The sequence below is a fragment of the Pelophylax lessonae genome, assembly GCF_965119305.1.
Source record: "Pelophylax lessonae genome assembly, chromosome: 12".
Lineage (NCBI taxonomy): Eukaryota > Metazoa > Chordata > Amphibia > Anura > Ranidae > Pelophylax > Pelophylax lessonae.
Window position 1 is genome coordinate 75315932 of NC_138779.1, and position 15012 is coordinate 75330943.

Consider the following 15012-nt stretch of genomic DNA (forward strand, 5'->3'; position numbering starts at 1 on the left):
TGCTGTAGATTCATGCTTTCTATTCTCCCATTGAATTGCATGGGCAGCCATTTTTTGTTCCCCATAGGAATTTTTTCCAAAACCTTGGACTTCCTTGTTTCAGGACAAATGGGTTCATGAACTGATCCGATCAAGATCGAATTCTGGTCTCGCCCGTCAGATTCTTTCCGTCCAATCTGCGCCCATCTCCAGACTGATTAAGGATTCTACGGGAGGCGGTACAAGATCTGCTGTCGCAAGGGGTGATGGTGCCAGTTCCCTCCCAAGAATGCTTTCAAGGCTTTTATTCAAACCTGTTTACTGTGCCCAAGAAAGAAGACAAAGTGTGTCCAATTCTGGACCTCAAGTCTCTGAACCGCTTTGTGCGGGTACAGAGGTTTTCGCATGAAATCCATTTGAACGGTAGTGGCGTCACTATACCAGGGAGACTTTTTGACCTCCAAAGATATCAAGGACACATATCTACGCTGGACACCAGTGGTTTCTTTGCTTTGCCATAGCAAAAGAGCATTGTTAATTTGTGGCGTTACCCTTTGGTCTCGCCTCCGCTCCCAGGGTGTTTTCCAAAGTATTGGCCTTGGTGTTGGCTTTGTTGCACCAACGAGAGATTGCGGTATTGGGGTATCTGGACGATCTCCTATCGCGAGCAGACTCTCATTCCCTGATGGGCGACCGGATGATCACTGTCAACTCCCTGCAGGAGTTCGGGTGGAACATCAATTTCAAGAAGTCTGCCCTGATACCTGAGACTGGATTATCTAGGCCTGACTCTGGATTCAGCTTTGGCGAGGGTCTTCCTTCCCCCGGACAAGCTGCAGAAGTTGCAGGGGGTGGTCGGTTATTGTTGGCAAAACAATCTGTCCCCTCTGCGAACTTGCATGCGGGCCTTGGGTCTGATGGTATCAACCTTCGAGGCGGTTCCATTTGCTCAGTTCTATACCAGACCTTTGCAAAGGGAGATTCTTGTCAAATGGAACAAGGATCCAAAGTCCTTTGGACACTTTAATTCGGTTAAGCCACAACACAAGATCTGCTCTATTATGGTGGCTTCATTCTCCAGTTCTGTGCCAGGGCAAGTCCTTTCTCAAATTGTTTTGGACGGTGGTAACTACGGATGCCAGCCTGTCGGGCTAGGGCGGGATACTGGGGGGGAAGCTCTGTGCCCAGGGAACCTGGACAGTAGAGTCTGAATGGCTGATTAAATGTTTTGGAGCTCAGAGCAATAAAGATTTGTTTTGAGCCACTGGATGACTTGACTGCAAGATTGTCAGGTTCGGATTCAATAGGACAATGTCACGGCTGTGGCTTTCATCAATCACCAGGGGGGCACCAAGAGTGTCTTGGCGGCTAGGGAGGTGGCCGAAGTTTTGGCCTGGGTGGAACAGTTTGTCCCAGCCCCCTCTGCTGTGCACATCCAAGGTGTGCAGAACTGGCAAGCGGATTACCTGAGTTGTCAGGTGTTGGATAAAGGGGGGAGTGGTCCCTACACCCCAAGGTGTTTCATCTCCTGTGTGTCCAGTGGGGGACACCCTAAGTCGATCTGTTTGCTTCTAATCTCAACAAGAAGGTGCAGAGGTTCGTAGCAAGGTCTCGAGATCCTCTGTCCGATGCCACAGACCCACGGTGACTCCTTGGGGTCGGTATCGGCTGATTTATGCCATTCCCCCGCTTAAACTTCTGCCCAGGCTTCTACGCAGGGTGGATGTGGAAGGGATCCCGGTCATTCTGGTGGCTCCAGACTGGCCTTGCCGGTCTTGGTACGCAGACCTAGTAAGGCTAGTCACCGATGCTCCTTGGAGACTTCGTCAGGGAAGATCTGCTGTCTCAAGGGCCGATCTTCCATCCTGCTTTACAGTCGCTGGCTTTAACAGCATGGCTGTTGAAAGTCAGGTGTTGAGGAATAGAGGTCTTTCTGACTCTGATTCCTACGCTATTGAAGGCTAGGAAGTAGACTTCCAGGAAGATATATCATCGTACGTGGAAATCGTACATTTCATGGTGCAATCGCTGAAGGTGCACCACACGCTTCTTTTTGGTTGCTAGGGTTTTGGCCTTTTTGCAGAAAGGGGTTGAACAGCAGTTGGCTTTGGGCACTATCAAAGGCCAAGTGTGGGCTTTGGCTATATATTTTCAATGCCTGTTAGCTACGCATGCCTTGATTCGTACCTTCATTCAGGGAGTCTGCCATATGGCTCCTCTGAGACGATCCCCACTACCTTCGTGGGCTCTAAATCTGGTGTTATCTGTTCTTAGCCTTAGCCTCTTTTTGAAAACATTCTGCTACATTCTACATTGTCTAAGAAGGTTGCCTTTTTGGTGGCTATCACTTCTGCCCGCAGAGTATCTGAACTGGCTGCATTGTCATGCCGCTCTCACCTTATTTGGTGGTCCACAGAGATAGTGGTACTCCGACCAAATCAGTCTTTTCTTCTTAAGGTGGTTTCTGATTATTTTCATTTGAATAAAGACATTGTGCTGCCTTCGCTTTGGCCCAAGCATCCCAAGGAAATTGCCTTGCATTCTTTGAATGTGTTTCAGGCAATCAGGTTTTACCTGAGGGCCACTGAGTTGTTTAGAAAATCAGATGCTCTTTTTGTCCTCACTGAGGGACCTTGTAAAGGAATGGCTGCATCTGCTGCAACCATTTCCAGATGGATCAGGCAGGCTTATTCGCTGAAGGGCCAAGTTCCTCCTTTCCCGGTGAAGGCGCTGAGTGCCTCTTGGGCTTTTCACCATCAGGCGTCAGTGATGCAAGCTTGCAAGGCAGCAACCTGGTCGTCTGTGCATACGTTCACAAAATTCTACAAAGTTGACGTGTTGGCTTTCTCGGGATGCCTCTTTTGGCCGCAACGTTTTGCAGGCTGCTGTTTAAAGAGAATCTTTTTTCTCTTTGAGGGTGTATGTTTTTTTTAGGTGAGCTCTAGTTCCTGGTTGAGCTCCATATTACCCAGTTGGCTACGTTTAGCCTTTGGGGAGTTACGTTCTTTTTTGCGTCTTCTTCTTCCCACCCCTCATGAAAATACTGCTTTGGGACATCCCAATGGTCTAAAGAAGATATGGAGCTGCGTCTGTCGAACGATGAACTGGATTTTTGTTCTCACTGTAAAATCCTTTTCTCTGAAGTTCGACAGACGCAGCACCCGCCCCTCTACTTCTGAGTGTAGGGGGGTTTTTGTTTTCTAAACACTGCTTGCAACGAAACTAGAGGCTGTAGCAGAGTGTGTGGGGTTATGCCTGCAGGGACAGCCCCCATAGGTGTGGTAAAGCTTTTTCCTGCCTAGTGTCCTATTCCTGATGGGAGGAGCATAACCCAATGGTCTAAAGAAGATATGGAGCTGCGTCTGTTGAACTTCAGAGAAGGATTTTACGGTAAGTACAAAAATCCAGTTTTTTCTTCCTGCGAAAAGATGCACTGATATATTTGCTTCTTTACAGACTGAAGCAACTCTCTATAAGGATCTAGGATTTGGTGGCACATACCATTCACATTCCATTATTGGTTAAGCCTCTGTTCACATATTGACGTCTCGGATTTGCCGCTGTTCTACCCGTGATCCTGAATCCTTGCAAATTGTTGGTTGCCTGTGCGATTGTGGCACCCCCAATGCGGCACGATTTTGCTGCCATTGTCACCTGACGAATCGCAGTAAAATTGTGCAAACAGAATCCCGGGAGGCCTGTCCACTAAAAAAAAAAAAAAAAGTAAAAAAGTACAAGAACTTCTTTTCGGCGACAGGTGTCCCGCGATTCTGTTTGCGCGCTTCGGCGTCCCGTGATTTGCAATGATTTGGGATCGCTGGCAGAATCGCGGCGATTCTGCCCCTGAGCCGAGACGCCAATATGTGAACGGAGCCACAATATCATTGGGCGATCTACTGTGTTTTTTTTTTTTTTTTGTTTTTTGTCTTTTTAGCAGTGCGATCTTAACACTAGGCTTCCTCACCCCTTTCTCAACCATAGAGGGCTGGTTCATACCAGATGGGCTGGGACTGTTGGGTGGCTATTCCAGCTCAGTCCCACTCCATGGACAAGGCAAAATGGCTGGTCTCCCATATGTCCGATTCACATCACTGCATTGCAGTGATGTGCAGACACAATGCACTGAAAAAAAGTACTTCACGCAGTACTTTTTATCAGCACATTGCGAGGCAATACACTGCTTTCCACCATTGTGCGGCATCTGAAACGTAAGATGTCTATGGGACACCTCCATATAGTTCATTTTTTTAAAATGGAAACCGTATAATCTGATGAGCTCAGCACATCATCACTGCGATGATCTCAGCCAGATCGCACTGCACACCAGCAGCCGCTGAACAAAGTAGTGGCTGGTGTGAACCAGCCCAGAGTCTCCCTTCTGTTTGTCTTGTAATGGCGTGAGCTGGTAGATGGAGATAGTAACTAGTAAGTTGCTGCAGTTTTACTCCAGAGTCCTTTCCAAAAATGTAAGAGACTGATGGTTATACCTCACTGGTTTGCATTTTTTTTTTTGGTGGCTGAATCTCTGTATGGTGGTTCAGATGTCTGAACCAGTAAACTGAAGTATTCAAACAGTTGTGTTGCAAGTTGGAGTGCTGTGTATTTTGTCTATCCTAATGCAAAGTTTCTCAAAAGGAACATATTCTACTCAAGTGCTTCACTGGTCAACAAGCAGCCAAGCTGAAGCATATGTAAGGGACTTGATTGTCCTTTTAAAGTAGAACTCTAGGCAAACAGCAACATGTGCTGCAGAAGTACAGAAATGGGAACAGTTTTACCTGCCAAAGATTTGTATTTTTGTCCATACATTCATGAGATGTACACAGCCCAAGCAGAGCCAGGCTGATTGCCTTAATTTTTTTTCCTACTGAAAGTCAACCTTACTGCAGAGGATTGGTGGAGGCTGATATCCAGGCAGACTCGGGTACATACACTAATTGCATTTAGTAGTTTTTAATACATAAAAAAAGGAAAGAGAAGGTCTAACGCTATTTTCTCACAGAACATGGAAGACTTTGTAGGCAATTTGTATAAAATATATCAACCTTTTCTTACAAACCTGTGTAAAAGTAAAAAATATTAATTTAAAACCATGATATACACCCTCTAAATTCAGAAGGTCAACAAATGCCCAATCCTTAGCATGGTGGTAACAAACCGAGCCATATTTACGATGTATAAAAGTCTTATCAGTAGAAATAATTTATATCTGGTGTCAACATGAATATTGAGACTCAGGCCCACAGTTTCTTCATACTCATGCAGTCATTTTGTTTCGTAAGATTAACTTGCTTCCTCAGGACTGATTGGGTGGGTACTGTTATGAAATTCAAGCATATAAGAATATTATAGATTTATTATATGTCAATTACACAATGTATTACATTCATTTTTATATTCCTGCACATATTTCTGTGCGTTACATCCACATAGCAATAGAATAAGTTAAAATTGACAGACATAACTCCAGAATCTTCTTGACCAATGGGTTATGCTGCCCCCTACAGGAGTAGGACACTAGGCAGGATTTTTTACTCCCACTCTCTGCTATAGGCACTCCTGCCTAGTCAGGAGTAAGGACCTAGTCCTTGCTGGGATCTCTGGTCCTAGCAATTTTTCCTTTTTAATATGGATTTTTTTCCTCCTTTCCCTGTTAAGGCATATTCTAAAAATTATTTGTAAATCCTACACACATGACTGATACCAAAATTTATAGCTCAGCTCCCAAATTATTGAAAAAGTCAGTAAAGGGAAGAACAGCGGCAGAGAACAAGAGAGTCAGGAGAGGGAGAGAGGAAAAGGGGACGAGTGGTGGGGGAGGGGGTGGGGGAAAAAAGGGAAGAGGGCAAGGAAGAAGAAGAATGGGAAGTAACACGTCAGAGCATAATGAGGAACAGTCCACTGCAATTCACTATCAAAAATTGTTAGCAACTCAGCCTGTCAAGAGCCTATCCATAACCAATTGAGGTGGAGCCAAGGCTGGGTCGTCCAGCCACGGCTGCCATAGTGATGAGAACTTATGTGCCCTGCGGTGCTGATATGTCAATTTTTCTCTAGCTAGAGAAGCGTTGACTTGTGTAATCCATTGTCCTGCGCTCGGGACCCGGGAGGATATCCAGTATCGAGCAATAAGCTTACGTGCAGTATAAAGCAAGTGCAAGATAGCCACGTGCATTAGGAGACAAAGTCTCCACCTCCAGGGCACCAAGCAGGCAAACCAACGGATCCCTTAGCAATTGAAAGTTATATATCCTAGATATGGTATCAATTACTGTTGACCAATAACGAAACAATTTGGGACATCTCCACATCATATGTATAAGTGTGCCCTGGTCTCTATCGCATTTCGGACAAAGGGGAGAAGACCTGCGGCCCCAGCGAAACAACTGCACTGGCGTCCTATAGGCTCTATGGAACAGTAAGAGGTGTGAAACCTTATGAGATGCAGACACCGAAACCAGTGGAATTGAAGAGAGACACAGGTCCCAGGTCTCTCCATCAATGGGGCCGAGGTCCCCCTCCCACCCCGCCCGAGCCGGCAAGGAGGCCGGATCCTGCAAAGAGCCCAGCAAAATAGCATAAACGTTGGATATCTTGCCCTTTTTGTCCGAAACTTGGAAGACATCCCCAATCAAGCGGTGAGTAGCAAATTGTAAGGAGGAGGACTGTGCTTGGGCCGAGATAGCATGTCTCAGCTGCAAGTATCTGAAAAAGAAGTGCCTAGGTAGACCAAATTCTGTCAGTAGTTCCTGGAAAGACTTCAACACATTTCTAAACAACTGTGACATAAAGCTAATACCAAATTGTTCCCAGAGCTCCGCGCCTTCCATTTTGAACATCTCCCTATAGTTCGGGTTATGCCAGACCGGGGTCCTAGCAAGGAATCCCCGGATCTGAAGCATCCCCTTGACACAGCGCCAGACAATCCGAAGCAGGTTGACCGTCGGAAGTCCCGACTGCACACATGCAAATCCTGCCTCTAGAGGAACCAGCACTGGGTGCGGGGAGTCCGGGGGTACCAGAATGGAGCCAATAGGATCCAGGGGGTCTAGGAGACCCCAGCCCCCCATGCGCTGAACCTTGGAGGCTGGGAAATAAACCCTAGGGTCTGGAACCGCCAAGCCACCAAAGTCCTTTCCCAGCTGTAGTGTAAAGAGTTTAATTCTAGCTACCTTCTTACACCAAATAAGGTCACGGAACTGCGATTCTATCCCACAAAACCATCTCCTGGGTATCCACACCGGGGAATTGTGAAGGACATACAGGAGTTGAGGAGCCCAGACCATCTTAATCAAGTTGACACGACCTGCAACAGACAATGGTAGTTTGCACCAGCTCGAGCATTTAGAACGAAACTTATGCAACAGAGGTACCAAATTCAGGGCCAGATATTCAGAGGCATGCGGGGATACAATAATCCCCAGATATTTAAACGATTCAACCACTCTCACCGATGAGGCGCAGTCAGGGAGAGGCGCAGGTAGCGGATCTAGTGGCATCAGGACCAATTTGTCCCAGTTAATGGAGAAACCCGACAAAGACCCAAAGAAATCTATGAGGGACATTACTGCCTGCAGGGACTCCAGGGTGTCACCGAGGTAGAGCAAGGTGTCATCCGCATACAGCGAGACTGCATCCATGCACGGTCCCTGCCGAAAGCCAACAATCCCAGGGGAGGTACGGATCCGTGCCGCCAAGGACTCTAACGCCATGGCAAATAGCAATGGAGAGAGTGGACAGCCCTGCCTGGTGCCCCTATAAAGACAGAAGGACTCAGACAGTTCTCCATTGATTCGTAGTCTACCCATCAGATTCGCGTATAGTACCCGCACCCATGAAAGGAAAGTCTCACCCACTCCAAACCGCCTCAGGACCGCCCACAGGTATGTCCATTTGACGCTGTCAAATGCCTTAGCGGCATCCAGCGAAAAGACAGCCCGATTGCCCTGGTTATCCACAGGGACTTGGAGATTAAGATAAAGGCGTCTGCCAACCAGGGGTCTTTGTCGGGTTTTAGTAGCAGGACTGCTTCAGACATAGAAGCCGGTAAGCTCCCAGTACGAAACGCTTCATTATAAACCCGGAGCAGGACTGGCACCAATTGTTCAGCATACCTCCCATACACCTCCGATGGAATACCGTCCGCTCCCGGAGATTTACCATTCTGAGTAGACTTCAAAGTGGTAAAGATATCATCCTCTGAGAGAGGAGCATCAAGCACAGCCACATCCGAGGCAGAGAGCCTGGGCAATTTGCAGGCGTCCAGAAAATCCTCAATCTCCCGGGCACCAGCTGTAATTTTGGAGGAATAGAGGTCAGCCAAGAATTCGCGCATCGCTCTCCCAACGTCAGACGTTGCATGCCAGTGCATCCCCCGGGAGTCCCTGATCGCAGGTATAAATGCTGCCGGTTGTTGTGCACAGACCAACATAGCCAGCATATGACCCGTGTTTTCCCCTTCCTCAAAGTACCTCTGTTTCAGAAATAAACGCTTATTTTAGGCTCGTTATACAGACACTGTCTTAGCTAAGGACTGGGCAGCCAACCATGATCTCTGAGCGGTGTCCGATGGGTCTGCAATGTATGCCTCCTCCGCCCTAGATACCGCCTAGAAACCGCCTCCAGCACAGTATTTTCCCAAGCCTTAGTAGCAGTCTTAATACCATTAATGATATGCATAAATTGACCTCTGAGAAATGCCATAGCAGCATCCCAAACCACCCCCAGCTCAGCTGTATGTAGATTACGGGCAAAAAAATCCGCCAATAAGGCCGACACAGGGTCAGGGCTGGGGAAGAGAGTCAACCAAAACGAGTTGAGTTTCCATAGAGGCCTGCTCTGTCCTACAGGAAGGGCCAGGCGGACCCAAAGCGGAGAGTGATCAGAGACCAGCCTCGGCTCGTAATCCGCCCCAACCACCAGCGGCAGGAGAGAGCCAGTGCCCAACCCCATGTCAATCCGAGAAAGACTGAGTGAGCAGCCGAGAAACAGGAATATTTCTGCACCCCCGGATGCCCCAACCACCACACATCCGTCAGTCCGTGTTCCCCCACCAGCCGGGAGAAGGGTGTAGGCCCACCAGCTATATGAGAGCCACCGGAGCGAGGAGAAAATCTATCCCACAGAACATCCAGCACTGTGTTGAAGTCTCCCAGCAGTAGGAGAGGCACTACAGGAAGTTTAGCTACATGGTCAATAATGAGTTTGAGAACCCCAGTGGAATATGGCGGATGTATGTACACTGCTACTAGTATACAGGTCATACCCGCTATTTGGCACAATAGGATAACAAATTGCCCCTCTGAGTCAATCACAGTTTGTAAACAGGTAAACCGAACCTCCTTTCTAATAAGAATACATACCCCCCTGGAAAACAAAGAATGATATTGATGACTAAACATTCTAGGAGCTAAGTTAGGTACAGTATTCAGAGGTAAATGAGTTTCCTGCAAACAAACAATATCTGCCCGCAGGCGTTTGACATTCCGGAAGACTGCTGTCCGCTTAACCGGGTCCCCAAGGCCCCGAACGTTCCAGGACAGTATGCAGACAGTGTCAGCCATGGTCTTGAAAAGGAGATACGATCAAGGCAGGCAGCTTGTACATGCATTGGTGTACGACAGGAAAACCAAGCACCCAAAAGAAGATCCGTGGGGGCACCCCAGAACAGATGACATCCAAAAAATCACGACAGGACAATAAACAAAAATAGGAACAGAGAGTCAGGGCACAACTTGAAGCAGGAGCAGGTGGTATCCAGGCCAGTAGTGATGCAGTGGGCCAGAGCTTTAGGCCAAATGGGGACAAGATCAAATTTACAATCCAATGAAAAGTAGAAAAAGGGAAGGGAAGGGGAACACGTCTGCCACGTGTAGGGAAAAGGACCAGTCAATGGGGTACGTCCAACCAGGACAACGAGGCGGAATCCGGGGAGGGACTGCAGATGCCACAGCAATCTCCTCAAAAACTGCGAACATGGTAGGGACAGGTACAGGTGTTGCAGCCGGACAGCATCTGCCAGGTCATAGTAACAAAGCACAACATGGAACCAGGGATCTTCCAAGTCAAAGTAGCAAGCAATCCAGGTGACAAGTGGCTTCACAGATGTTATCACGGAGCCCCACGTCTGGGAGAGGCCGCCGCGCGTAGTGCCCCACCATTAGCCTCCAGCCATTGAGCAGCAGCAGGCTTGTCAAAGAATAAGACCTCATCTCTGGCAACCACGCGAAGCTTAGAAGAACAGCATAGCATAGGGAATATTGAGGTCCCGGAGTCTCCTCTTAACATCCACAAATTTCACCCGCTGCTTTTGGACTTCTGCAGAATAGTCAGGGAACAGTGAAATCTTGGAGTTGTCAATCCTCAGGCTCCCCTGCATTTCTCTCGCTTTAGTAAGGATAATGTCGATGTCCTTATAGTTAAGGAGCTTGAAGATAAATGTACACGGGGGGGGGCACCTGGGGGGAGAGGGCACACGTTCCACAGAAAACATGGCGGTTAAAGAGTCCTGCCCAAAGGTAGAAGTTAACCAACGTTCAATAAAGGTCACAGGATTCTTACCCTCAGCTATTTCTGGGATGCCAATAGCCCTGATGTTGTTTCGTCGCATCCTATTCTCCAAGTCGTCCAGCTTGGCAGCTTGCTGAGCAGTAAGGAGGGCAGTGTGTGTCACCTCTTTGCAGGGGCGCCATGTCGTCCTCCAAGGAGCTCACGCGCCCCTCCACCGCAGATGTGCGTTCCCTTTGTTTCTGCATGTCATGGCGCATAAAGGATACTTCGGCCTTGACCCCCTTCAATTATGCAGTCAGGGCCGTGATGGAAGTAGTACAAGTTGTTACAGCCACCATGATATCCTGCAGGGTGGGCTCTGAATCAGGAGATGAAGAATGCATCGGGGCCTGCTCCAGGCCCGCCGCCTCCCAGTCCACTAGCTGGTGTGAGAAATCCCCCAACGGCACAGTGTCATCAGTGTCCCATTGCGATCCAGCGGACCTGCTGGCCGAAGGGTAATCGCGGGACACTGGTTTGGCAAAGAGTTTTTGTGCAGCTTCAAAGTACTTCTCCTTGTGAGAAGCATGCTGTAGGGAGCCACCATCTTGGGCCGGAATGGTTGGGGCCGCCTTGCAGTCTTTACCCCGCTTTGCCATCGAGAAGGAGGGGACCGGAGCACTAACCCGATGCGCCCAGATGTGCAGATCACCGTAGGGTCTCCCCGGAGGTAAGTATGAGAGCGGGTCCGGTGCTGGAAAGGATCGTTATCAGGATATTCGGAGGAGCTAGCGTCTCACACGTCCTCTCACATCCGCAGCTCGGCCACGCCCCCGTTAAGGTATATTCTACTCGGGCGCTTGGTGCCTCTTGAACCTTCTGTCATCAGGCGTCTGATGCAGGTTTGCAAGGCGGCCACCTGGTCGTCCGTGCACACTTTCACAAAATTTTACAAAGTGGATGTACTGGTATCTGCAGATGCTGCTTTTGACCGCAAGATTTTACAGACTGCTGTTTGAGAGGACCTGGTCCTCTTTGAGGGTGTATTGTTTTTCAGGTGAGGTTACCTAGATGGCTAGGTTTTAGCCTTTTTTGGGGAATTTTCTGCTGTTTTTTCCTGTCTCATTTTTCCCAGTGGTTGAGAAGATTCTGGGGCTGTGTCCGTCAATGAACGAAAGAGAAAATTGGATTTTTGTGTTACCGTAAAATCCTTTTCTCTGATGTTCATTGACGGACACAGCACCCACCCCTCTATTGAGTTTTTTTTTTTTTTGCTTCTGACATTGCTTGCAACAAAACTGAGTGCCTATAGCAGAGAGTGGGAGTATATCCCCTGGGACTGCCCCATAGCCGTGGTAAAAAAAAATTCCTGCCTAGTGTGGGGAGCATAACCCAATGGTCAAGAAGATTCTAGAGCTGTGTCCGTCAATGAACATCAGAGAGAATTTTTCTACGGTTAGACAAAAATCCAATTATGCTTGTCTGATCAAATTTAGCTGTAGATGTACGGGTGATGGTAGATCATGGGGGAGAGTTTAGGGGTCTCCTCAGAGAGGGGGGGAGGGGAAACCCAAAAAAAGGATCCCTCACTACTTTCAAGACAGGACCAACCAGATACATTTGCTCAGGTAAGGATAATTTCATTTATCCTATTGCTATGTGAATGGAATGCATAGAGCTATGTACAGATATATGACATGAATTAATACATTTAATTGACTTGTAATGTACAGTAATTGACATGTAATATTCTTATATGCTTAAATTTGATAGCAGCACCCACCCAATCAGTCCTGAGGAAGCAAGTTAATCTTGCTAAACGGGTCGACTGCACGAATATGGAGAAACTGTGGGCCTGACTCGCGATATTCATGTTGACACCAGATATATTATTTCTACTGATGGACTTTCATACATCATAAATACGGCTCAGTTTGTTACATCCATTCCCAGGATTGAGTATTTGTTGACTTACTGAATGTAGAGGAATATATTTTATACAAATTGCCTCATGTTGTGTCTACAAAGTCCACCATGTTCTGTGAGAAAATGGGGTTCTACTTTTTCTTTTTTCTTTTTAAACGATATTTTGGATGTTGGCAAGGTGGGGGTCCCCCTTCTAGATTAATAAAATACATAATTACACTAATTATTGGTGTCTAACAGTCTGCAAAATGCTAAACTATTAAATGAGGCACTTGCATTATAAATATATCCTGTCATTAATCTTTATAGTAGCTCTCTTTAGTGCCACTGCTGCCCATAATAACTAAATAAAGGGGTTTTGGAGTTTATGGTCTAATGCTCTAGTGACATTTTTTTTAATTCCCTTTCGCAGACTTGTTCCAACAATACGTTATTTTCCCCTGAGGATGCATTGCATACGAGCCTTGACTCTGCTTTCGGAGAGTACTGGAGTTTTCATACCGGTGTTGCCTTTTATTCTGGAGGTAAATTTATTTCTCGTTTGGTTTCATGTTTTAATAGTGGATGCTAAACAGATACATATGTAGTAGTTGTATGCCCCTCCCAATTTTCTCAAACTGCCTTTCATTACAGCACCTGAAGAGCGCAGCTCCACACAATCTTCCTAGGAAACACTGCAACCTTTAAATTCCCTCCTCTTCCACCATGCCTTCAGTTATTGGTAAAAGAAAACTGGTCTAGCACTTGCAATTGTGTACATCTCCATCCCTAAAATTTTGTAAAGACAAGAGAACGGTCGCCCAGGCGGGACTTTATATGAGGTTGCCACAATAGTCATGAAGAGTCAAAAAGTAAAATTTATTAGTAGAGTAAAAGCATACAATTGATATAAATGTATAGCCATAAGCATAGTTACAAAACATGTACAGCATGTAGAAAACAATTGACAAAATAGCAGCAAATTGCGCATGATGACAGCATTGCAGCATCCGTGTAGCATAGTATTGGGTATATCTGTATTGAAAACTCTACGCGTTTCGTGGGTCTAATATGCCCACTCATCAGGAGTATATAAGTAGATCTGTCTAAAAGTAAATAAAAAATAAAATATCAATATTTGCTGTGCGTTTATAATGGCCAACAACTGTGAAGTTTCAACAAATGTATGACCCAAGTGGGGAAACAACACTTACATTGGGCCAAATCAGATTGAGAAATGCTGCCATGAGGTGGGGTGCCAACGTCTGATCCGGGAGCTGAAGAGACAAGAGTACCCACAAGAAAATGGGGAGCCGGGCAAGGAAACATAAGTGATGGAAAATGTGATATGACACTGGCTGAAAATGCAAGAAATAATATATCAAAGTATTAGAATATGGGCTGTATCACATAGTGAAACATGAAAGTATTCAATGTACAAGGTATGTTCCAGCAGAAACAGTGTCAACATTAGAGAAGGGAAAAAAAAAAACGAAAGAAAGCATCAAAGAAAAACGCAGATCCCCAGAAAAAGTGCTGATCACAGTGTAACCAATGACCAGGAATAGTGATGAGAAAGCTGTGATGAATAAAATAGAGTGAGGTGACGTTGCCATGAGGTGACGTTGGCACCCCACCTCATGGCAGCATTTCTCAATCTGATTTGGCCCAATGTAAGTGTTGTTTCCCCACTTGGGTCATACATTTGTTGAAACTTCACAGTTGTTGGCCATTATAAACGCACAGCAAATATTGATATTTTATTTTTTATTTACTTTTAGACAGATCTACTTATATACTCCTGATGAGTGGGCATATTAGACCCACGAAACGCGTAGAGTTTTCAATACAGATATACCCAATACTATGCTACACGGATGCTGCAATGCTGTCATCATGCGCAATTTGCTGCTATTTTGTCAATTGTTTTCTACATGCTGTACATGTTTTGTAACTATGCTTATGGCTATACATTTATATCAATTGTATGCTTTTACTTTACTAATAAATTTTACTTTTTGACTCTTCATGACTATTGTGGCAACCTCATATAAAGTCCCGCCTGGGCGACCGTTCTCTTGTCTTTGCCTTCAGTTATTGTGTTTACTCCGCCATGGTGGAAGAGCTACAGGGAACCAGTTAGGGGGGCTGTGCTCTCTCTAGGTGTAAAAGGGGTAGGCTTACCTCCTAGGTTTTTGCTTTTTATTGACCATCCGAGCACCCCCCAGGTGTACTGGAGGTTTTTTTTCCGGAGCCTCTGGTCCTTCCAGCTCAGAGGAGCAGTGCCTTGTCGGGATGTTCAGTCTGTGTGCCCAGGAGCCGCTAGTTATGGGCTGGTAGGCAGTCCAGGCAGGGAGATGCGTCTCGCGGCAATCCCCGCATGTTGGGCCCGGGTCGTGGCCGGCGAGTGAGGTAGTTCCTGTAGACAGGACTTCCAAGGGGGGGGGGGGGTAGCAGCATTAGTTCCGCCCGCTGGAACGCAAGGGTCGGTGGGCCGGTCAGGGATCGGTGCTTCCAGTCCCTGGAGCTCGGGGACACCGGGAAGCTTTGATTTAAAAACAAGTCGTTCCTATCGCATTCTGCATGAAATGGACGAGAGCACTGCAGCATCGGCGGAAGCAGGAGCCGCAACAGCCAGCC

General features: G+C 46.8%; 1 protein-coding gene across 1 annotated transcript in view; it reads left to right on the plus strand.

The window, feature by feature from the left end:
• The window catches only part of NOC2L (NOC2 like nucleolar associated transcriptional repressor), a 262749-nt gene that overhangs the window by 95996 nt on the left and 151741 nt on the right, over window positions 1-15012 (plus strand). Inside the window, exon 12 of the mRNA XM_082274336.1 lies at window positions 12806-12917. Coding sequence (XP_082130462.1) covers window positions 12806-12917 — 112 coding nt within the window. The remainder of the gene's footprint in view (window positions 1-12805; window positions 12918-15012) is intronic.